We start from the raw sequence: 26,285 nt of genomic DNA, 5'->3' as shown, positions 1-26,285 counted from the left end.
AAGTAACTGGGGTAAAAATACTCCAATCTTATGTTTCTGTCTGCCCAATAAGAGCGTTCAATCGACTCCGCGACGGAATGTCTTTTCTCAAATAAAACGCCTACGTCCCTTTGTGATTGGCAGGCTTCTTTCAACAGCTCCACCATTATTCAAATCACTGTGCGTTGGTAGGCTGGCCCAGTTGTCACTCACCCGCATCAGCGCTCTTTAAGGTCTAGTACTCCGTTCAGTGCGCTCATACTCTCTCGGTGGAGGACGCGACGGGGATGCGACCGGGAGCAGTTTCCGCGGCTCGGTTTCGAACAGGGAATCAAGTGCACCGGTCGCTCTCGTCAGTTTTCTCGTTTATATACGCAGTTATGGCAGAGCATAGTTAATTCAAAACGAATTCCGTCGACTTCGGGTTAGTTTATTCAATTTCCGTGGATTGGTGCTTATTTTATTGTGCACTCATGGCTCGTAAAGACAGCGGGGATTCCTGAAGCTGGACCTGGACAGAATTATACGCACACGTCAATATGTCCCGTTGGAGCGTAAAGGTCTATACGCGCAGTGCTTATGGAATATAGCCTGTTCTGTCACCATCTTTACGCGCTCTCCGTCAGTCCCGTGAAAAAGAAACTCGGGCTCCTGTTCATCATGCTGCTCCTCTGGGTTTACATGCTGTACTCTTGCGTGGGCTTCTGTGCCACCATGCCACGAAGTTTACTCGGGGACAATAGTAACAATAATCGAGCGAGCGAGACTGAGTTCGTCGGGAAATACGCAGAGGCTGAAAGTGGCCGACCGGACCCGGTGATGTCCAAACTGCTGTCCAGAGCACAGAGCTCGTGGACGGACTTAGAGTCAGATTATGATGAACCTACTTTTAGAAGGGCTCCCAGAGGCTTCTCTAAAAATGACGTTGAAGTGGACCGAGCGGACGACTGGGAGGACGGGCAGGGAGGAGAGCCGAGAGTCTCTCCGCTGTCAAGTTTCTCCAGCGGCTCGGGCAGCAAGAAGCTGCCGCAGGCGATCATCATCGGCGTGAAGAAGGGCGGTACGCGCGCGCTGCTGGAGTTTCTGCGCGTGCATCCCGACATCCGCGCTGTCGGAGCGGAGCCGCACTTCTTTGACCGCAACTATGACAACGGACTGGACTGGTACAGGTAAAAACTAAAATTTATATCCAAGGAAACTTTAATACTTCCCGTTGTTCTTAATTGAGATAATTATAATTCATCAAATCTCTGTCTAAAAGTAATATCTTATACTTACGAAAAACATTTGCCGCTTTTGTTTAGTTAATAAGTCGTTTAAAACATTTTTAGGTTCGTTTTTAAAGCTTGTCATATTTGTAAAAACGTGAACTGGGACTTCACGAGTATAGAAGCGACACACACTCGCACAGAAGTTAGTTCTGTAGAAAATAAAAACGAATTTTCCCACCATACCGAGGTAAAAAATGAGTATGACTTATAAATTCTTATTAAAATGCTGTCTTTGGGTTATAACTCTTTGTGCTGTTAGTTATATTTTGTGAGTTCATCTTCGGTCCCGGGGAGGTTTTAATTTCTATAGCCTAATAATAATCACAATTGCCATAAAATGTCTAAATGTTCAACAAATATTTTTTATTTCCTCGGCATGACCGAGATTTTATTTGTCTGGCATATATCTGACTGCTTCTGAATACTATTTGGCTTAATCTCGAGCGTTATTTTTTACAGTAGCCTATGCTTTATGCTTTACCTTTCCACACCAAATTGAATAATGGCCAATGATTATACAAATGAGGAATGGTCTACTTTTCACAATCCAGTTTAAATGTTTACCTTGGTTTGGTTGTTGCTGCTGCTGTCAAAGTATTAGACTTTGCCCAGTTATTCGCATTGAATAAAACTCCGAAATGTTGAACACGGTCCTTTAAATACACATTAATTCAGATCGATATTATTCAAATAAACATACTAGGTCTTGAACGCTCGGTTATTATAGATTTTGTGATTGTAACAGTTTGAGAGACGAAGCGTATCCGACCACAGATGTTGCGCAGTGGTCTCTATTGGACACACAGGATCATTGCAGGTTAACGGACCTGCACTTTTCCTTTCACTTTTACAACTTTTAAAAAGTATTTTCTGTCGTGTTTTTTAAGTGATATACGCCTTGCTTTTCGATATCCGAAATGCCGATGCAACAAAATCAAAGCAATTTATTTCACGTATTAAATGGGTTTGATGGGCTATAATAGATTCGTTTTCTTTATCACGACGTGGTTTCTACTAAGGTTTTTATGGTCGTCGGAATTAAAGGGAAATAAATATATAGGCTGGGTCAATAAAACGTGTGCCTTGTGAATTGTATGTAGTTGACTCGTTTATAATGGTTATATGGCTTCGCCAATGCCGTTGTTTTAATCTTTTTGGACAGCAGGGTGTTGCAAACTAATAAATGGTGACGTTGTTTTGCTTTATTCCGCATTATTTGGGATAGCGCATATTTTAAGCGTTTATTGGGCATGTTTTAAAAACGATTCGAATTGCTAATTCGTTTTATCTATCTGTTGTTTTAGGACGCGCAATAGAAGAGTTAAATTCACAGACCCACACTGTCCGTATTTCACAAATAACTTCTATAGGGCATTCAAACGAACCAAAGATTGAGGAAAATCGAGGTTTTGACTTACTATGAAAATGTGACGATATTTTGATTAACTTTATCTTAGAATTCGACAAATAATAAAATATTATATGCTCCACAGTAAAATGTGATTGTATGAATAGATTGTTTAAAAATGAAACTGAAGATCGGATGGGTGATCTTATTGGCCGAGGGTCTGTCTCTGGTTACCCCGGGACCCGAGCGAAAAAGTTCTGAACTGCACGCCTGTCTCTCTAAACGGATTTGCAAAAGTTTGGGGATTGGACCAGAGTGCTTTAAAATACATGAGACGTTAGAAAAAATGAGAAATGATAGAATGGCGTTTTAGTCAAAGCTCGGTTCTTCAGCTTTGATAAAAAAGAAAATTATGTTCTTGCATGTTGAGATAAACGGGTTATTTACGTCATTATTTAAATGTCAAGGACTCAGTTCAGTGTAATAAAATGAATCCAAATTGTTGTCAATCCGGTCCAGAATGAATCACTAAAGATGGTCCCCAAAATGTTTCTTTAAACCTGTCCCTGCTTTGTTTGCATTATGCCATTTGTCATTTTTTAACAATTTACAGACAAACATAATTGAAAGTGTTGATTAACTTTTACAAATAAATAAATACATATTTTCAATATTTTCAGTATGAATTAGTTATTTATTACATTGTTTACTATTTAGAAACCGATATACTGCACTTTAAAAAAACTTTTTTTGAGTGTTTGGATCACAACAGAACCAAAATCAGAAGAATCACTTCAATGAAACAATATTTCATTTGACATTTAAAATAATGACATGAAAAACTGTTGCTTAGAGGTGTGAGTTATAGTATGAGATGGGTCAAGTCTAAAAACCCTTTCATAAAATAAAATAATTGCACCAGACCTTGCAAAGGGTAACATCTATAATTTTTTCCTAACATTCACTATGTTAGGCCCAGAAGACGTTTCAAACCGTCATGTGACCATAATAATGTTGAGACAATTTTGCTATTGCAGTAACACCATATCGATAATATTGTCACATCCCTTTTTGTTAGTTGACTTGCCTGGACTGTGGGAAAGTGTTGTGAAGACTCATCTCCAAAGTTTTATCCCTGAGCAATGTAAATGTGAGCTATTCAGATGACCGAAAGTGACTTCTCAAAGGCCAATTTGCAGATTCATTGCATTTAAAAAGTGAAATGAAAGTGATCGGGTAGAATGGAGGTTTCCACTTATCATAAGATTTTCTGCGTCTCAGATTTTACTAGATTCGCATACCATTGCAGCTGGTTTTAGTTGCACATGCGATGCCTCAACGAAATTCTATATCTGGGCACTGCTGTTTCGGTTGTGGATACTGCACAAATGCAGACTTTTTATTTTTCTGTGTGCCTAACTCAAGTGAGAGTTTTTGCGGAATGAAAGCAAGTACATTTAGTTTTTGAGTCAGTGTGTTGTTTAAGCTCATGGGCTCTTACATTAGTGTTCATTCCCCTTTATACTGAAGTGAAAAAACTAAATGGAGAGGAAAAAGACTTGGCGTTAGAGCGTTACACTAGAAAAAGTGTTCATGGATTATTTTAATGCCGTCCCTGTGCATGGAAAGCATTCAAGCTGTCTTTAATGAGGTCAGGTCAAGTTAAATTTATTTGTACACATTTGTTCACAAATGCATTGTTAAAAGCGGTTTAACAGGAAATTGTGCTTTAATGCTCTCATTGTGCAAGACAACTGTGACAAAGAAAAAAATGAGTAACGTGTTGTCTGAGTTTATCAAAAAATGGTGACCTTTTAAAGATAGATGTCGGATATTGTGCAACAGATGGGTAGAGAAAAAGTGATGACAGATACGTTTTGTTCTAGAATACTTGTTCAGCCGGTTTGTACAGAGTTAGTTGCCGTGATTTTAATACAATTACTGGAGTTCTATGAATCAGTATTGTCTGCATATCTGACCCTTTTCCATTGTGTTAATGAGCTTTACCCCAAAACACCTGGTCTGAGCTAATCGCAGCTGTCAGTAAATTCATACGAGATATTACAGCATGAACAAACTGAAAACTTTCCAAGAACTTTTTTCTGAGTTTTGAGGTCTTGCAAAAGTTCTGCCGGTTTTGCTGCTTCAAGTTTATTTAATTTTAAGAGGCTCTAATGATTTCATAAGTGGTTCAGTTGGCTTCTCAAAAAAATCCCACCCACCCACCCAGGCAGACAGGGTCTCTGTTGGACCGACGAGCGTTGCGGAAGCTCTAGTGTTGTGGGTGACTTATAGTTACGTAACATTTAAACCAACCAGCAGTTTAGAAAGCCAAACCTCTCTTCCAAGAATGGAACATTGGAGTATGCAACTTTTCCAGTGTGTTTCTTAAGGTTACGATTTTTTTGCATCTGGTGTGTAGTTGTGAATAATGCTTTTCTTTATTGTACACTTCATGCTCTTTAGTGTGCAATCCCCGAGTCCATCCTGAGATTACGGGCGAGTTTTCTGAATGGCAGTCCTTAATACAATCCGTAACCGCAGACTACCAAAGAACAAAGTGGAGCATTGTTCCGTGAGAGGGCAAGGCTCTCCTAAAAAACAATCCTGTTCCGAGAACGCTCTCGGAAGTCTGTCACTTGAAAGTTCTTATCTTTGAAGCTGTTACGACCCCCTGCCACCTCGTCCAGATGAGGACTCCCATCCGTGCAATGGTCAGTTCTGGATGGATGCACCTGCTTTTGTACCCACACTCCGGGAGTTAACGCTACCATGTAGGTGACCCATACGGACGCTGTGGCCAGTGACCTCCTTTTTTCCGGCTTTTTTCTACAAAGCATCTTAAGTGGCACTGTGAGAGATCAAACCAAAGATCAAAGTTTAGCTGTGCCTATTGGGTGTGTTGGAAAACAGAAAGCTGTACAGTTGAATGGGTGTGTGGGTGAATTTTGTTTTTGTAATGAGAGTCTAGCGGTGATAGTTGGTTGCTTTTGACTGAAACATTCACTCTCACACGTAGATAAGCACAAATAAATTACTAATGCCAGTTCAGATCCTGTGGGACTGGATGTATCGATTAGTTTACGCTGTGTCGGGTACTGTGTGTTGTAGGGTTAAAGGTCTTTGTGGCTTGGGTTATCTAAGAATCTGTTGGGCAACATTGCCTCTGTAAAGACCATCTGCACTGCAGGTGAGACCCGATCAACCCCTCTCCTTTCCTAAAACACACGTGCGCACACATGCTCGGACACACACACTTCTGGTTTATTATCTCTGCGGGGACAGTCCATAGGCGTAATATTTTTTATACTGTACAAACTTATATTTTATCCCCTCCCCCTAAACCCATAGTTCATAGGAAATAATTGCATTTTTAGATTTTCAAAAAATATTGTTCTGTACAAAGATTTATGGGCTTCACTTTTGGTCCGCACGGTGACACGAGTCCTCATGTCTTGGTGTGCATTCTGGTTTAGGTCCCCACCGGAATATTAAAGCAAGTCCTTACACACACAATACACTTCCTCTGCTCAGCTGAATCTGAACTTTAACCTGTCATCCATTCAGCAGTCAGCAGGTTGACATCCTCTGTTGAGAGTCTGAACAGCACCAGCTGAGGATGTTCAAAAGGCCGCCTCCAAACGATGCTTTGGTGTTGGCTAAACTGCTCAGCGTCCTTAAGACCAAAGGTTTTCTTTGCTTTTGTGTTCGGCCACAGCTCCATTTCACGTCTCCCAAAATTATTTAAAAAACGAGGTACTCTGCTGATCTGTAGCCTTTTTTTCCATTCACTGTGCTCCTCTTGTTTCCTCTAAGCTGCAATTAACAGGTGAAATCACTCAACCGATGTGTCATTGTGTCAGGAATATAATAGAGGACAGTTTAGTGGCATTGTGGCTACAAGATCATATGTAACGTACACTGCCGGTCAAACGTTTAGGATCACTCGACCGAATTGTTTTCGCATGGTCTAAAAATAGGAATATGCTTAAATGTTTGAATTATTGATGACTTGTTAAAATATGGATAAAATGCAAAAGGCACGTTTTTGCTTATTCTAGGCGAAGCATTTTCTTTAAAGTGATAGTTCACACAAAAATGAAAATTCTGTCATCCTTTACTCAAACCTGTTTGACTTTCTTTCTTGTGCAGAACACAAAATAAAATATTTTGAAGGATGTTGGTAATCGAATAACGATGGTACCCATTGACTTCTATTGTATACAGACACGAAAGCAATGAAAGTCATTGGGTTTTGCAGTTTGGTTGCCAACATTCTTCAAAATTCCTTCATTTATATTCTGCAGAAGAGGTTTGAAATGACAATGTGAGTAAATGATGACAGAATTTTTAGTTTTGGTTGAACTATCACAACATACTTCCTACTTCAAATTCTGCAATTCTATAATAACTTTGTATAAAATAAAATAAAGAACAAAATTAGGAACTGATCTTGAACTTGTGACCGGTAGTGTACCTCTCATAACAACAAACCCATGTAATGTATGTGTCTAAACTCTTTGCAAGCCGGGCCCCACATCCCGCTCCGCTTCCCCCGGTCATAGGCGGGGCTTTTGTAGGCCTCAGTGCCCACAAGAAGCCACCCCCAACCGGGCACATTGGTCATGACAGAGAGGAAGAGAGGAGGGGCCTCCAGTGTCCCCGCTTGAGCTGGCATGGCTTTACCAGTGGGTAAGACCAAGCAGGGAGGGTCTGAGAATAAAGAAAGAGGCTTTCATTCACCAAATTATCACTGGCTAATTGTGAAAGGGGTGGCCTGGGGAGAGGCAGACAGTAGAGGGCCACTGTGGTGGTCTGCCATTCAGATACTACCGTCCCCCTCAGAGCAAGTAAAATAACATGGCCGCCCTATGCAGGAGCCTCCTACTGGATGATAGAATGGTGGCTGATAGTGGCCGACAGGAACTTGATGTCAGCCACTTGTGTTTCTGACCTTCCTAGTGAGAAATTACCTTAGTTAGATGCAACGTACACGAACAATGAATGAGGGCAGGGGGCGTTGTAAATGGAGAAAAAGCATTGAGACGGACAATAGTTTCCTCCTGTTACATTCTGAACTAAGATGCATTGAAAAATCATTTGCGTATTCCCGCTGGGGCTGAACACACAGCCAAAATCAAGAGATTTGAGGCTCTTTAGTTTAGTAGCCCTGTACCGACCCTCCCTCTGAGCTTGCCATGAATTAGACCTGTGATAATTTGGATGTTGGATGTCAGAACAATGCTAGCCTTCCTCCTTTAGCCGGTAAATGCTCATTTACTGTAGATAATGGGCAGTCTTTGCTACGTATAAAGATGCCTCAGGGCTACAGCGCACAGCTCCTAGTGTGGTTCAGTAATCGCTGGCTCATGTCTCCTACCAGCTCTGTCCTCTCCAGTGTGAGATCATCAGAGCTCATTCGGTAAAAGTCTGACGCCCTAAGGAGGATTATTAGTAGATGGAGTGACATGTGAGAACGCAGGGACCGCTGGGAAGGAATGTGACTCACAGTTACCGTATAATAGAAAACATTGAGTGTAGATGATTTTTAGGGGCACCGTGTTTGTGTCTGTCTGTCTCTCAGTGCGGAAAGTGAAAGCACAGCATTAGGGGAAGTAGAGACCCCCGAGGTTTCCATTAACCTCAGCGCGAAAATCGCAGACAATTAAAGGAACACACACTCTGCTGATGTGCCCACAGGAGCACAGCGTGAACCTAGCTCCAGGGCAACAAAGCCAGTGTCTCCAGCGTCCAGAAGCTGTCACCTCTTTTGTGCTCACACCACTCTTGTTGTCCTTCTCACTTTTTGAAGGAGAGGAACCATCTATTAGAAAGAATCAAAAAACTTTAGCAAATCTTTTCTTGTTTATATAGACCACTTTGGAAGACGTAAACAATGCTGGTCCAGAAGGACTTACTGTTTCAGTTTTCAACACTGTTTTAACAAATTTAAACCAAGAGAAAATTGATAACCTAATCAAAATGTTAAACAAACATCTTAGATTTAACTTTATATGTAAGATATAAAAAATATATACAATTAAATAAAAAAAATGGAAGTGCTTCTGGAAATCTGGATCAGTGTTGACATCTTGCAAAGTGGTCTATAGGCTAAATATTATTTACATTGCATTATTATTCTGGTATACTCTATTTTTTGGACAGTAATAATTAAAGCCCCATGATCAAGAAATAATACAATTTTAAGGTATTTGTAAATGAGCTGGTCATACATTCTCTATTCACATTCTCTCACTTTTATAGTCTATTTCTCACACGTCAAATCTGAATTGTGATTTCCTGTTGGCAAGGAGTATCTTGATTTTTTTTCTTGCAGAACTGCAAGCCCCCCGGAACGCAGACTGAACGAAAACATCTCAATGTACCTCATCTAAAATATCTGAACCCTGAAATCAAAACTGCACCTGTGACATCCGCAAGCGGCTGTTTACAGTCAGCAGAAAGGTTCAACAGCGATCTCACTGTTTTTCACGGCAGTTATCATTTTCTCAATGAGCCTTGTGATGCTAAAACTGGGCCGTCGTCCAAAAAGTTTCTCAGGGTACTTACATAGAAGGAAGCCAAGCTGTCCTTATAGTCTTCCTGTTTTATCTGTGCAGTTTTATCCACACGGGTTCTATCACCGCATAACATAGCTAATTACAGGTTAGCGATGGAGAATTTTCGCCAGGAATTTGTAAACCATTACCTGCAGCGTCAAAGTAATGCAGCTGTGTTGTAGGCCTCTGATGTAACGGGTTCACAGACACGGAGGAAATTCCCAGACCTTAAAGCTCACCTGTCTTCAAAAGGTTCTCCGTTAGAGAGGACCGTGTGCCAAGCAAAACAGGATGTAACGGGTGCTTGCCTGTGTGTGCTTGTGTCTCTGTTTAGGCTTTGAAAAGTGGAAAAGGATTGACTTTGAAGGTCTTTGAAGACTGTTTGTGCCAGTTAACAATTCAGTAAGATATCATATTTGCTACAGAGAATCTCTTTGGCGCTCCGGAATATTGCCAATCCACTGCCTATTCTTGTTAGTTATTGAAGATTTTATGTACTTAAATTCAAATTTTGTATTAATAAGACATTATTTTCTAAGAACAAGTTTAGCCGTGGCATAACTGACATCATGTGTTCTCAATTCAACTGCTGATCTATAGTACAAACTGTTTGGTATTTGTAGCTTCTTGCTAATGCTAATCCTTGGTCAACAAGCTCATCATCAGTAGTAACACTAAACACATCACAGTCTATAGACTGGTTGTGTTATTGACTGAAAATGTAAATGAAGTGTGAGACCGAGTCTGTTAACTCGCTCAACAAACACCCAAGGTAAACAAACTTATCACTAGGGATTAACAAGAGCAAGATAAACAATGGGATGCAAGCAAGATCGGTGCTAATAACTCAAGAGAGGATTAAATGAGAGAGCTAATGTTTGTGGAACGTACATGGGTCACTAAGCATACGAATACTGTTAGACATTTAGAAATATGCAGTGAGGTAGGCTACTTTAATATGGGACATATGATGTTTTTTTTTACATACAAATTATTTGGATATTTGGGTTAGCATTTGTCTCAAAACTGAAGAATGTTTTTAAGCATCTTCTCTTTTCATGTTTGAATAATATATTCTAAATGACCTTAAGCATCACATAAATGTGACCTAGTCTGTGAAAACCCAGCTAAAGACATTTTTGGTGATTTCTGTCTATATAAAATCATACAAAGTCATAAAAAGATCTGTAAAAAATAACATTGATATTGAAAACCATCTCATCCCCTCTCTTTATATCTTATGCTCATTGTCTCATAACTAAATTATGCAACTTTAGCTTGCAGATACAGACCGATCACAAATTAACATCTGCTTCTTGCGAAAGCAAAGTATTACACGTTGGAACTTGCCTTGGACAATTTGTGAAAAGTGATGAGGACAGGTGTACTGTGCTTTCGAATAATGGGGAGCAAAATATTATTGACATTACGTTGTGATTTTTTTCAGAAACTAAATTGTAGTTTGTAAGAATCTGTTTTGCATTTAAAAAGGCATCCTACATTAAAAGAATTGGCCCAAATAACATACATTTTAGGTACAGTATGCCCCTAATATCACGAAAACACTAGTCTAGTCAAAGTGTCCAGTTCTGTAGAACACCCTGAAAAACACTCTTTTCATCAGTAAGCATTATAGCTCTGTAAAATGCGCGAGTGAGCGAGAAAGAGAGCGACGCACTTTATTACCTCCCTTCATGCCTCCATCTTTTATTCAGGGCTGATGGCAGCCTCTTCACGCACAGTCTGGTTGCTAACGCAGAGTAATTCCACTCAGCTGGCACGACTGTGTGGCTGTAATTCAATGTGCAGCTCAGAACAGCGGACAGACACCCAAGTCTTGATTTAAAGAGATTTTGGTAGCCATTGAATGGCAGCAAATAATGCTTAAACGGAGTCTGGGCAGATTGCGACTTGCATAGACTGAGTTCTCAGTGATTTATGGGTGTTCTGCCCTTTTCAGAGGCCGATGTGGTTTCGAATGGGTTTGAGGGCGAGACGGAGTGCAAGAAAAGAAGAAAGAAAACGGGGTCGAAATTGTGGTTGGCAAAGACTATGATACAGTCTATGATTTTTCGGCAGATACCCTCTCCTCTCTCACGACACAGACGTTCAACGTCTTTATAAATACAGTGCTGCTGGGAGGTTTAGATATATTTTTCTGCCCTTGACACCCTGAAGAGCCCAAAACCAAATATCCCCACTCTGAGAGAAAACATACAGAAACAGTTCTTTTTAGTGTTTTCAGGGGGTACTTTTGGACCACTCAAGGTCTATTTCACATAGCTGTTTGAACCTCAAACCAACGATGAAGTAGTTTTCCGAAAGCACTCCTGGCTGCAGGCTGGGGCATAATAATTTAATGAGAAACTAGATCAGCATTAAGGTGTAACCGTCTTGAGACGTCTCCGAAGGAAAAGCGTGTTTCTCAGAGAAAGGCAGGTCACAAGTGTCTGCAATCCTCCCCGTTCCTTCATTATTCATCCATGGTTGCTCCACGTGAGAGCCTTTCTCTCCCCGTCTTATAGAGATCCAGTGACGGCATCTGTCAACGAGAACGTCGGGACAGCAAGCTAAGACGCACTAACACCTTAGACAGGTCTTGCGGAGACGGACGTTTAGACCTCTTTATGTTCACGTCAAGGTTACATGGAGAAGATCACAGGCTGACGTGAAACCTGAGGAACGTAGACAGAATTAGAGAGGATAGGAGGGGGAAAGGTAAGACAAAGCAGTTACGTTCATAAAACACACTTGTCTGTGCTATCTACGGTCCCTTCACTTTAAACGGTTAAGAGGAGACCTCTGGCAATTTTCATTTGGGAAATAAACTGTCAGGAGGCTCTAAGTGGCTCTCAAAATACAGCAGTGAGCTTCTACACATGCTCGTCTTGGCACTGTGTCTTGCTATTTTTCTCGTACTTTCTCCTCTTGCCATCACATTACCATTCTCCAGTTGCCTGTGCTATAAAACCCAGTTTTGCTCCATAGATTTACGGCTGCAGTTTTGCTCTGCGGTTAAATATAATGTCAAGGTTCCAGGCTCTGCAGGGTGCATTTGAAATCTACAGCTTCGCTTGGGTCTCTATGATGACAACGCTCAGAAAATATTGTGTAGGCTGGGAGTGCTTGGACTACCAGATGTATCCTTAGAGTGCCCGTCTATCCATATTTCTTCACAGGTCTTCCAGACGCAGTAAAGAAGGGACCCTAATCTCACAAAGATATGCCATAATTTGCTGCTCGAAGCATCCAATGGATAGTTTTAAACCATAAGTAGTTCAAGGATGCAGTCGATAAAACACCAATGTGTGACCGACACCAAACAAAGCTATTGCTTATAAGCTTTTCCTTGTGAAGTGATGGTGATCGCTCGCTCAAACAAAAAGATCTGTTTTGTTTGTGAGCATTACTCCTTTGTTAGTTCATGAAAGTCACATCTGTTTTCCGCGCTACTTTTCTGATGCTTTGAAGTGCATGGGTGAGAGTGGCCCTGCCGGAAAGACGGCCTTGCAGCCTTTGGGTCTAGTGAAGTGTCACTCAAACCCTTAGATCACTATGACACCGGTAGTATGGGGTTCAAGCACTGTAATCAAGTTTTTTTTCAAGAACATTTATGATATAGTGTAGAAGAAAAACTATCAGGTTTACAGTAGCAGTGTTGAGTAAAAATTTTCATTTTTGGGTGAAGTATCCCTTTATAGTTGGCCGAAAATTAAACTTCTGTCTTTATTTATTGTTCCAAACCAGTATACATTTCTTTGTTTTGCTAAATACAAAGGAAGATATTTGGAAGAATGCCAGTAACCAAACAGATTTCATCTCCCATTTACCCATTATACCATAGTATTTACTTTCCCTACTATGGCAATACTTTGGAGATGAGACCTGTTTGTTTAGTGACATGCTTCCAAATATTTCCAGTTGTGTTTAGCAAAACAAAGAAATGTATAGAGGTTTGGTATAATCTGAGGGTGAGAAAATTTCATTTTTTGGGTGAACTGTCCCTTTAAGAGCCACACACTACATGGCCAGGCCAAACTTTCCCTCACACAACCACTTCAGCACTGTGCTTTGTAAGCCTGGACTTTGTCTTTATGCTTTCCGAGTGCCAAGCCGTTAAACTCATTGACAATTAATTTAGGTTTATTTGACTGCTGAGACTTTATTACACTGCAGCTTATTTAAACAGCCTCTCAACTCTACGTGAAGCAGCGGCGGGGCTCAGAAGATGTCTATCAAAGATACACGCGTGCACATGCAGGTGCTCAGAGATTGGGTCTGTTTTGACTCGCTCTTCAAAACCAAAGTGCAGGTATGTCTGTGCGTCTATGATCCTTGCGAGACTTTAAAGCTTTGGATGCGTTGTGTGTTTCTACTTGATATCAGTTTGCACATAGAGAAAAAAATAAAGAGAAAAAGAACAAAAGTGAGCCAAAACATAACCATAACATTACAAGAGCTGAAAGACAGATATACTGTGGCTCTTGACTTGAAAGCTGTAAGATTATAGATACGGCAGGTTTAGGGGATTTTTGGGGGCTACTGTGTTTGTAGTAAGCCAAACAGGCTCTTCTAAGCCGTGTTTGACGAGAAGAACAAAGCATATCTATTAAAAATTCCTTCCTCTGGTTCTTTGTGTTTTCTTATCTTTCTGTCTCTTCCTTCTTGTTTTTTCTCTACTAAGACAAAACTTTCACCATAGCCCACTTTTTACAGCATTTTGGTCCTGTTTTTGAGATTGCTTCAGAACTTCAATAACCACTGGCAAGCCAGGCCAAAGCTCTTTTAGAAAACTTTGACCAGAAGTCCCGGGATCATCACTTGAGAGTATCGGCTCTTTTATCAGCAGAATCTTTCAGAGCTCTCATCTCCACTTTCTAATGGCAGTTTTAATAATTAACGCGAGTGTATCTTTACCTGTAACGGCGTGCGCCACGTGTTTGAGAGGCACTCGAGGCACTCGTGGCACACGTTCAACTCAAGGGCTCTCCACAACCTGCTCTCGTCCGGCCCTGAGAGAGCCGGAGAAGTGCTCTCCACTCATCCTTCAATAATGTCCCTCCCCCTTACTCCATGCCCCCTCCACGGCCCTTGCTCTTTAAGATCACTGGAGGACAATGATCTGTTTTCAAAGAAAAGAGGAAAAAAGAGGGCTCGGGTGTCAAAGCATTGCCTGTTTGCTGACGGAATGTCTAAAAAGAAGCGCCTCATAAATCAAAACGGGCAAGAAAGCCTATTGTTCCTCTAAGAGCTTGCTTACTTGTCTTTTTTAACCCCCTTTTCCACGCCTTTCTGATCGTGGATGGCTTTTTTTGCAAGTTTCTTACAACTGTTTTATTTTCCCTCTTTCAGGTTTCCTTCCCCCACATCTTTGAAACAAAATGAACGCCCTTTTCACACTTTGTTTTATTGTTTAGTCTGAACCTGAGTTTGATACTCTTTACACTATTATGCAAGCATTTTTCCATCATTACTGTAGGTGGCAGCTTAAAGAGATACTGCACCAATTTTTTTTAAATCTGTCATTACTTACCCTTAAGTTGTCTCAAATATGTATCATTTTCTTTGATCTGATGAACACAAAGAAATGTATTTGAAGAAACTGACATTTCTGGGACATGAGTTGGAAAAATTGTTATGTAGTATAATTTTTTTGTTCTGTTGAACACAAAATGAGATATTTTGAAGAACAAAGCAAACAGTTCTAGGGCACCTTTGACTACCATTTTTCTTTCCTACTATGGTAGTCAATGATGTCCCAGAAATGTCACTTGCTAACATTTGCTGTCTTTCATTCAACAGAACAAAGAAATTATACCATTTTGGAACAACTTGGGGGCTGGGGGGAGTTATTCATGACAAAAGTTTCATTTTTGGGCGGAGCATCCCTTTAAGAGAAGACTATCAACAGTTGTAATAATGTTTCGTCGAAAACCAACATACGGGTCTGTTCTTGCGTACTTATACCTGCTTGCTTAATAATTGTATCATGATGTTCAGAATTTATCCTCTTGTTTATTTTTTGACTAGTTCAAGATAATTTAAGATCATATGTGAAATTTGATACTTTGAAATGTGACATTTTGACACTCTGTTTGGTGCGTGTTCACGTGTATTTGTGTAATTTATTTCCTCAGCTTAGTAAATATGTGTGGTTAATTAAACAGTAAAATGACAAAAGCATGCATTATCTTACACACGCACTTACAGCTGGTTTGCACCTTATGTGCCATAATTAGTAAATAAACATTTTTTTAAACCACATTTTCAGGCTAAGTGTTTGTAAGCCAACACATTTATACACATTTTCTCCAGACTAGCAATAAACAGTTCAACTGTGAAGATGGTGTGTGTTTGCCTCGTTGCGTTAAAAGGCAATAACACAATCTGTTTTCATTTTACATAGATTAATGAGTTTTTTTCTCTCTGCAATGTCCTGACAGAGCAGTAATCAAACTGAAATTAACATAATTGGATATGTGGCCAGCTCTTTAGTGAAGCCATGTAACCGCACAAATCTGCCAACAGTCTTCCTTCAAATAAATCAGCGTTACCTCCTGCAGCCCTAGGCTGTTCTCTGATACCGATTTGAGTGATGTCTGATTTTCACTTGCAACTTGGGGATTTTTTCACTATAAAGTTACCTGTTCCAGTTATGTGATCTGGGAAAATCCTTTATCACGGAGGGTTGTGTGCAGTTTAGGGATGTGTAGTGATGGTTGGCTCGTGTTCGAGTGTATACACACAGAGCTGGTTTATACTAGATGCTGACATTGCCGTTTACAATGTGTCAGTATGTTCAGCCCAGATGCACAACACAGATACCCTAGAGACAACAGACCAACAAGAGTCTTATCTGAGCATACGCTGATACCCTGAGGAGGCTTTTTCTGTTGGGTCTGTTGATGTCTAAGGGGGGCTTCACACTTGTTCAAACACACCACTTTATTATTTTGACTCAACTGTAGTTGACTGCGTGATCCCTTAAAGAAATGTGTTTGTTGTATGTACAGTATATGTATAATATAAATTTATACGTTTTATGTTTTATTTGTTTGATAGATTTCTCATCTCAAACAATTTCATGCCTGGTTGGATGTCAGTGCAGATGAAAACCTTTAAGCATTTGTTTTCTTTAACATTAACGTGACATAAGCATGTTTGCTCCTGTCAAGAGTGTGTGGCAATGAAATAGGATCCATACACCCATATGTTCATCAAAGTCTTCTGTTATCACCTCTCTCGCTGTAATACCGTACGCTTCTCCTGATTGGGTAGGACTATAAACCCAAGCCTTTTTGCTGTTAACATTGCTAGTTGCTGTTGACTTTTTATTTATAAAGCCTCTTCTCGAATGGCCCTTGTTTGTGGTTCTGCACATAGCCTATTCATTTCACTCAGTAAGTGCCCCTGAAAGCTGCCTGCAACAGATTGCTCTCTTTAAACAAGGCTGAGGACTTTTATGTGGAAAGCACATACGTTTTGAAGGCCTTTGCTATGAGTGTGGCCTTTTGCATTAGCATCGGTTGCTTTGAAGTACAATTTTTTTTTTATATCTATGTGGTGAGTACTATTTCTGAGATCATACATTGGAAACACTATTGGAGCAGAGCGATGGAGTTTTCCATAGCTGGCTGAGATCCAAATGAATCAACCAATTATTTGTGTCTCTGATTGTCGTATTAGCAATGCAAAAGCTATTTAATGGATTTCTTTTTGATTTGGGTTCAATTTGTATGTTTTAGTCAACTAGCCCTATACGGTTTTAGCACGGATGCATTTCTAAGTTGCAAATTAAAACAACAACGTAGAACGAGGTAGCTTGTGAACGTATTACATCAGTATACCTCTATACTCTTTGGAATCCCATTTAGTGTTTTTGTGCATCTGCACGTGAATGAATGTGTTGTTTAGCAACCAATGCTAATAACATTAAACCCAGCGTCTTGAAGTGGCTCATTGATTGAAGAGCACCATATGTTCCATCTGTTTGATTGCGTTATGCAATATTTTGTTTTCATTACACCTCCATTCTAACCCCCTTCTCTTCTCCGTAGGGAACTGATGCCGAAGACCCTAGAGGGCCAGATCACCATGGAGAAAACCCCAAGCTACTTTGTGACGCGTGAGGCTCCGGCCCGGATCTACGCCTTGTCCCGTGACACCAAGCTGATCGTGGTGGTCCGGGACCCTGTCACACGAGCCATCTCCGACTACACACAGACATTGTCCAAGAAGCCTGACATTCCCACCTTTGAGAGCCTGACGTTCAAAAACAGGACTACAGGGTTGATCGACACCTCGTGGAGCGCCATTCAGATCGGCATCTACGCCAAGCACCTGGACAACTGGCTGCAGTATTTCCCAATGGGACAGATTTTGTTTGTCAGCGGAGAGCGTCTGATCACCGACCCGGCCGGAGAGTTGGGCCGCGTGCAGGACTTCCTGGGCCTGAAACGAATCATCACAGACAAACACTTTTACTTCAATCAGACAAAGGGCTTCCCTTGTCTTAAGAAGGCCGAGGGCAGCAGCAAACCCCATTGCCTGGGCAAAACCAAAGGGCGGACCCACCCAAACATTGACCCTGAGGTGGTGCAGAGACTTAGAGACTTCTACAGACCTTTTAACATGAAGTTCTACCAGATGACGGGGCATAATTTTGGTTGGGATTAACGCTGAGGGGAGGACACATTATAATTTTTCATTTATTTTCTGTGTATTTTAAATGGCATTGAGATGATTGCTATATATATGTAAAATGTACAGAAATCTATTTTATAATAATTTATTTTTAATTTCTAAGCAATTAATTCACTAAGCTGCCTAACCATATTGTACACAACATCTAGCCCTCAAGTGTCACGACCAACATTTCACACTTTGTTTTTTTCCATACACAATATGGAATAATGGTGCTTCCAAATTTACCATGACTGAACTCAAACGGTTTGACAACAAAAAACTGTTTGTTACGGGTATAGTGCATCTACAAACCAATAGCAAGAGCCATTTGTGATTCATTCAATTCTGAACATCCACCGAAATGTACCAGAATGGCATAGACTGTATTTCACTTTAAAGAGTGTTCTCTTGACTGCATTTCACGTTTCATTACACTCCATATTGGCATGCGTCCTACTATGTTAAGCAGGAAAGCTGATCTAATGTCCGTCTTCATTCAATAACATAAGAATCAATATCTCTAATTGCTACCTACAGTATCACTCATGTTTAGAGTTGACCGCTGGTCCCTGTAATGAATGGCCAATCCATTGATGGCTAAATAGTATCTCGGACAACAGCGGGGCTGCATGTCGACATTATGCTAATCGTGTAACTCGTCTGAATGGATCGATAAGGTTTCTCCAGCTTTATGGCCCTCTTAGAGGAAGACCTGTCTTGGGCTACAGCCCTATCTGAAAGGTTCAAAGGTCAAGTAAAGTCTCAATAACATTTCAATGAATGGAATTGAATTGGTCGAAATGCTGTTTGTAGGAAACGAATGACATAAGCCTCACAGAGAGCAGATAGGCTTCATCCTTTTCTTATCTTTATGTAGAAGATTGTCAAAAGCTTTGTGAGTTCATGCCATCCATACTAGAAAAGAAAACCCATAATGTTGAGGGCCATTTCTCTTCATCCCATCAAAACACATTTTTCACCCGATATCGTTTCTCTGCTTCCTGCCAAATTTTAACAAGCTTACGAACTCGCATAAAGACACCTCATTGTTTTATTTTCTTGGATTCATGTTGCCTCTGTGTGCTTCTGTTTGTCTTTCTACTTGAATTTTTGTGATGCAAAAGTGAGAAACAGTCAGCCGTTCTTTAACTGCGATATTCAACCCCATGACCGCATAGATGGCGGCTGTGTCAAGGCAAGATAAATGATTGGTCTTAATGCAGCTCTAGTTACTGTTCTCTCAAAGCACCTGATCCTGGATCAGCTCTCATTACCTCAGCATTGGGTTAAGGTGTAGGGTTTTAAGGAGGGGTCGTGTCACTTTCTACAACTTAGCTTTAACATTGGGCTGAGAGATACTGATCTTACACCAGGCAAAAATTTGAGGGAGAGGTTTTAAAGCAGATTATTGCAGGACCATTACGAATGTACCTAAACTTCATGTAATCTCACCCTTATTTAATATTGTGGAAATGAAATGCAGAGGGAAAAGTTTGTCTATTTGTTTGGTTTTGGATGAATGCAAATGAAAATACAAAAAGAAAAGCGGCCTGAATTGGCTCAATGATTTTTGTTTGGTTTTAGAACATGCTGTGCCTCGAACCAGCCCTGTGCTTTGTTAAGCCAACTTCCTTTCATTTTGAGAGGAGATTGTAATATTTATCAGCTGTGGACACAGCCATACAAATCTTGTTGGCCCTTCAAGACTGAACTAAGTTGGGAAGCGGGGGGACATGTCCCAGGGCATTTTTCCTACTTTATCCAATTTATCAAGTAATCAAATGTTCCGGGGAGGCCAAAAAAGAACAATGCGAAGTTTATCCTCCAACTAAATAAAAAATAAAATCATCAAAGGTTTTTGCATTCGCATTGCATTTAAAAGCAAATTCGATCGATGGTGGCAGTGAAATGAGGTCTAGCGAGTTTTCATCAAATGTTAGTCCTTAGGGCCTCCTGCAATTTTATGTGTGCAATTGGGTTTTACATTTTGTTTCACAGAATCATCAAGTCAAAGAGGAGCTTATTGTTCAGGTATTTTCTGAGTAATATACGTCTCTCACTGATTACATGTGAACTGCATATGAATTCTGATCTCTCAAACTTTGGTACGAGCAAAGTTTCATACCTTTGCTAATGGTCAGGCAGTCTATGATGCATTTGTTTAATGGTTGAGTTTTATTCAACCTTATAAAACATTGAAATTTAAGAAATGTTTGTCTTGAGTTTAACACAACATATAGACTAGAAATGATCTTTATGTACAAATGATGAGGAAGACATGTAAACCAAGTATTTTGTGGTATCAAAAATAATTAATTTTACACCATGAAAGATCAAAATGCAACAGATGTTTCTAGATAATTAAATACTGAACATTCATACTTTTGCTTTGTATGAAGACAAAATAAAATATATATTTTACCAAACTGCTGTATTCTGTTTTTATGATTCACAGATTAAATTATTAATGATGCTCTTCTTAGAGTAAATGTATAATCAAATAAACAAAACTTAATATAAAATCATAATAAAAATCGAACCATTTAGATCCGTAATACTTGACTTTTTTCACAGTGTCGTTATCTCTTGACAAGAACCGCCCACTAAAACTTGAAGAAAAGTGACTGATATGAAAACCGACCAATCGGTGGTAAAAAGGTATTTCAATCCAGCCAATTAAATGACAATGTTTGAAACGAATTAGATCCACTGCTTCCGTTGGGAGGTTCGTAAAGGTGTGGTGTATGTGAGTTAACATTTACTTTAGGCATCTATTAGGTTAACATCGAAGCGATCAACCATAAGGAGGCAAAAATTAAATGTATTTGTTAAAATGCCTTATTCAACAAGGTGCGGCTGGTTCAGGTATGTGTGCTGCTTAACATGACTGCATTTGTAACGTTAAAGGCCTGTTCAATTATCTGTTAAATAATCTTTTGTCAGTGAAAAACCATGTCACTATAACGCAAAAAATAACGATTTCATAGTTTTATTTTATTGTCAGTTCTAAAAATAGTTTTTGGTTTGCATACGAGATATTCAAAGGTAGCAAATCAACCACCTGACCTAGCCGCGATAGTCTCGCGACAAATACGTGCACGCGCATTGATTAACAGTACGCTTATGAGCTGGCCTCGATGCATAATGTCATAAGATTTTTTCCTTTTTAAAACGTATAACACATGCACTCGTTTGTATATAGTACAAAATGTTAGATATCTAAATACTTGTTAAACTTATGAGATTACATTTTGTTTGTAAATCTAACAAATTGAAATGTCTGGTATTTAGATGTCGGGTCTGGCTTCTTTCATGATTATGATCAGACAATAAATATAGGGTTGACGTCATGGCTCTCCATCTGTAGGTTGTAAACACGTGTTCAATGAGTTTCCAAATAGTGGGCAGTTTAAAACATAATTGTAGGTAACTAATGTGTATAGTTTCTGAATAAAGCAGGTATGTGAACAGTAATACATACATATCAAATTGGACTATCTTTTATTGCAAATGCTTAAAGGGGGGGTTACCGATTTCCGAAAAGGAGTCGGGCCGAATACCAAAACAACCTTGGAGCCAATCAGGAGTAAGGTGCACAGTGCACAGGACGGACATAAGCAGAGCGCTGACCAAAGGGAAAGATGGGGGTAGGGGTGTGTTTGTTTTGGTAATTTGAACATCGGCTAAGAGAAATTGGACACCCTGCCTTTTAATATAAATAATATACAAATATTTGTAGAATGTTTCGTGCAGCATCTAGTTCAGTAACTCAGAACAGCCTCTCTCTCTCCATATTGCCACATATATAAAGTAGTAAATCAGTGGATGCATTCTTGTAGCCCACCCACTGACTCTCCGATGAAAGAACATCTCTGTGCTGGTACCTGTGATGAGATCCACCAGCACACTAGTTTGTTTGATAGAAGAGCCACCAGACTGTCAAGCAAGAGTGCAGTTCTTTTTTCATAGGCAGAGGTGTCTCTTGAGACAGGTGATTTGCACCTGGGTTAGAAAGTGTGGTAGGGCAGCATCTGCTACGGACACTAAAGCCATACAGAGCCCTATGTGGGTCACCTGAGGATGAATAAGGGATCTTTTCTGTTCTGCTGTTGGCTCAGGTCGCACACTTTTTCTAGGGCGAACTTATTTTTTTTTTAGAAAAGAAGTAGTTATAGACGCTTTTCAAAGTTCAAAAGTAAGAAAATGTAATTGCGATATCTAGGGCTGTCAAACGATTAACCGCGTCCAAAATAAAAGTTTGTGTTTACATATACATGTCTGTGGACGGTGTATAATTAATCAATTTGTAAACACATATATGTGTATATATATATTTAAGAAATATTAAGATGTTTATTTATATTTACTTATAATTAAAATGATGTATAAATGTTTATTAATTTTTGCATTTCTCTTAAATATGTGCATGTGTGTGTCTGTCTTTAAAATTTCAAAACGACACTACTGACATATATTATGTAAACACAAACTTTTATTCTGAATGCGATTAATCGTTTGACTGCCTAGTGATATTAACTTAACATAAAGTTATATTTATTCATAAACGAACCAGTTCTTGTCATCACTGCTCTGAATTCTTACAATAAATATTTTGTGACTTTTAAGTTCCTACTATGGTTTATGGAGTGTCCAACGACAAGTTTATGAACATGCACCGTGTGAAAACACTTTCATTTTCTATTAATAGGCAGATATTATTACCTTACTTCTTGACTGACTCTCAAATAATTTGTTTGGCGATTCATCTTTCTAATCCCCACTTTCTGTCAGCCTGCTCGGATCTGATTGTTCAGAATGTCTAGTCTGCTGTGATTGCTCTACCATTTGCAGTGTCGCAAATGGATGTTGTCGGGCATTTCACAGAGTGACGCAAATCTGACCTGAAACTAAAATTCGAACGACAGACTCTTTCACCTGATTTTTTTTATTCCCAAGCCAATAAATTTGATATTCGTTTACTTTCGGCTTTACATCTTGGGAGACTGCTTGCATTCACACACAGTTACACTAAACACTGCTTGAAATGTAATTTTAAGCACATTGTAGTTATTATTACTTATAAAACTATTTGCAAATAATACATTTTGAAGCTAATTTTTTATTAGAAAGTTTGATGAGAATAGTTTATCTCCAGAATCAGCAAGAATAATAATCATGGCAGCAGAAAAGATTTTTAAACCCAAAACTAAAATGAATCTTCTCTTTTACAATAGAGACTAGACTATTGCAATAGAATGTGCTTTTAACTGAAGCTTTTTCCACTCTATAGGGCGGCTGACACTCTGTAGGTTTGACACACACTGAAAACACAGCTAGCCCAAGGGACCCCCTGTGGGGCTAAGGTGTTACCCGATCTTAGAGATCCTTGGCTGTGATGGAGCAAAGCCGAGCTTTAGGTTCTTCAGGGAACACGGCATTCTAGGGAACAGAGGGGGGGGGGCAGAAAACATATGCTCTACTGTAAACAAAAGGGAGTTTGCTGCCTGCACGGCACACATTTCCATGTTGTTTGCGTTCTTCCACGACAAATGTAATTTAATCTCTAAACCACATCCATACGTATTGTTTCAGTAATCGCTGGATGGAAGTTTTTTTGGAGATTAACGTCAAATCATTCTTGCTAGAGCTTGCCACGTATTTAGCTAATTGACACAGACGGTTATAGATAGCTGTAAATGATGCCATGAGGGAACGAATCTGACCTCTAACTATACAGGCAACAAGATGAGTCTTGGCACACGATTTTTCTCAGGCTGCGTCGTGCCATAATTGTTTCCCTCCTATCAAAATAACAGACAACACTATGTCTGGGACTAGATAATTGCTTACCACAAGTTAATGTGCTGTGCCATATCAATATACTTTGGCTCTATGTCTCATTATGCTTAGCATAGTTCTTTTTTTATGATTCAGTGTATTGAAAAGATGAATTTGGACAGTGGCAAGGAATTTAATGCGCTTCAAAATATTCTAAAAATAATTTACTTTACTATTTCTACATGAAAAAATATTATATATATATATAAATCATTGGGTCTGGTTTTATTTTGATGATAATAAAAAGATGATAATAAAGAGCAATTACATTTTCTTTTTGGAGCTACCTATCTACAATCTGACATACCCTTCGCTCTCAACAACATATTTGCCTTCTGGCCTGTTTACATCATTTCAACAATGTTGGCCTGCATCCAAATCCACATTGTGTTGGCATGGCCCATACGGATAAATTATGAACCTGATTAGGCAGTTTACAGGTGAATGAGGGTGAAAAACATGTCTGTTCCTTAAAGACATGAAGGCACAGGGCCAAGACACCTTCTGAAGAGATGTTTATACTTCTGCAGTTAAGCTCTGGGCATTGAATGGCATCCAGTAATTGCTACTTTATGTGAAACCGATGACTCGCTGTCGTCACAGCCGCCGTGGGGCTGTTTTGAGTACGGCTGCTGTTGTTTTCGAGGTTTGGATGGGCGCAGAGACCTGGCTTTTCTTGACACGCGAAGCCCCCATACCTCATTCATAACCCCCCCTCCTGTTCTCTGTGGTTGGTAGCTGAATTTTATCCGACTGCTGTCAAAGAGCAAAACAGTTTTTTAATGATTCGAGCTGTCACGTTACCAAGAAGAAAAATGTGACTTTCTGAAAAGAGTGACGCAATCAATAATTCAACCGTTCTGCCCCCTAGATACCACATTAAAGTTACGTTCTGATTGGCTGGTGTTGCACAATTTCCATAAGTCAAGGAGCACAGGTTTTGTCAATCTTGTGTTTAGGTTAGCATACGTTTATCTTTATTTAAAGAGTTACTAATACAAAGTCCTTAAAATTATATTTCATGCAGTGTTTAATGTTGCTGTGTGAATGTTAACAGTCTGTCAAATTGTACAGTCGAAAGTGAACAAAAAACAAGGTTATTGGCTTGGGAATCACTTGAACAAGTCGTCTCGTTCTAATTTCAGTTTGTGGTTGGATTTGCGTCGCTCAATGTTTATTCCCATCAACGTTCCATTTGCGATGATGTATACGGTTGACCAATCACACCAGACTAGACCATCTGACCAATCAGATCAGAGTAGGCTGACATAAAGGAGGAAGACCGATGAATCGCCAAACGAATCATCTGAGTGTCAGTCAAGAAGTAAGGTAATAATAACTGCCTATTATTAGAAAATGAAAGCGTTTTTTGGACCTTATACACCGGGTTGGGTATTGTTTTAATTATAGCGATTACGGTTCCGATTCCAATATTTTTTGGGGGAGAGAAAAAAAAATGCGAATACTTAAAGACAACAGTTTTAACCTTTTTGTCTTGTCACATTTAGCTAAAACCAGGAGGCTGTAACTGTTAACTGTGACAATTTGTCAAATAACGAAATAGACAATACTTCCGTTAAGGAATAATCAGAAGCAATTATAACCCAAACTATGTAAGTATAAAACAATAATACAACATAAAATATATAACTTCAATTTGCTAGATCGTCCATTATTTAAAAAAATATTTATGTGAGACGCTACTATTGCTGCTAATAGCTGTAAGTTATCTGGTGCGTTGTAGCTGGAGGACTCGAGGCTGAGAGACTTAAACACGGTGCATTTCTTCAGATTAATGATGCGTTCATCATATAAGAGGTACTTCCCCCTTTCACGAAATAACTACCACACGTATTGCATGTGGCAATGCTATCATCTTTTTCACAAAGTTTAACCAAAGTTTTGAACGTTTGCTGCGTTCATTGTGCCGATGGTAATGAACAGTGCATTTGCATAATGAGATAAGGTCCTTGTCGCAGGTCCTGGCAGACAGACACAACAGTAAAAATGCTCAATAAACCGAACCGAAATCCGTGCATCCTATCGAATCCCCTATTCTTTGAAATTTGGAACCGGTTCTGAAATGGAACCGGTTCTCGATACATAACCCTACTTGTACGTAAACTTGTTGTTGGACACTCCATAAACCAAAGCAGGACCTTTAAAATCACAAAACATTTTCTCTTTAACAGTTTTGTTCAAACCAGTTAATGACGTGGATCACTAATATTTCAGTGTGCTCTCAAGGTTTAGTCCAGTTTTTTGTCTTATTAATGCTGAAGTTACAATATTTGGTATTAAATGCTAAACTAAAATCACATGTCACCAGTCTGAGTGCAGCTATGACACGTCAGAGGGGATCTGGCCCTCCCGGTTGAGCCTGGTTTCTCCCGAGGTTTTTTTCTCCATTAATCAATCATTGGAGTTTGGGTTCCTCGCCACAGCAGGGCAGTGTTGGCCTGCTCACCGGGAGACTGCATTCATTCATTTATTTATTTAGAAATTAGATGTTATTTATTAGAATGAACTTACTCGTTGTATAAATACCATGCACTGTGCTGTGTTTTAACTTTTCTGTTTTTCCTGTTTGCCCCTGTAAAGCTG

At 39.6% G+C, this 26,285-nt stretch overlaps 1 protein-coding gene across 1 annotated transcript; it reads left to right on the top strand.

Moving 5' to 3' along the window:
- Positions 1-260: 260 nt before the first annotated feature.
- On the top strand, positions 261-20,269 carry hs3st3b1b (heparan sulfate (glucosamine) 3-O-sulfotransferase 3B1b). Its single transcript, XM_056771444.1, has 2 exons — positions 261-1,148; positions 17,216-20,269. Exons 1-2 carry the CDS (start codon positions 559-561, stop codon positions 17,832-17,834), a joined length of 1,209 nt encoding a protein of 402 aa, XP_056627422.1. The 5' UTR covers positions 261-558; the 3' UTR covers positions 17,835-20,269.
- The last annotated feature ends 6,016 nt before the right edge of the window (positions 20,270-26,285 follow it).

The sequence above is a fragment of the Triplophysa dalaica genome, chromosome 17, assembly GCF_015846415.1.
Source record: "Triplophysa dalaica isolate WHDGS20190420 chromosome 17, ASM1584641v1, whole genome shotgun sequence".
NCBI lineage: Eukaryota > Metazoa > Chordata > Actinopteri > Cypriniformes > Nemacheilidae > Triplophysa > Triplophysa dalaica.
Note: the sequence above shows the minus strand (reverse complement) of the source record. Positions and strands in the feature narration are given on the sequence as shown.

Coding starts and splice junctions, on each gene's coding strand:
- hs3st3b1b (XM_056771444.1), top strand. CDS start 559: ATGGAATATAGCCTGTTCTGTCACCATCTTTACGCGCTCTCCGTCAGT. Junction 1,149..17,215: donor AACGGACTGGACTGGTACAG/GTAAAAACTAAA, acceptor TCTTCTCCGTAG/GGAACTGATGCCGAAGACCC.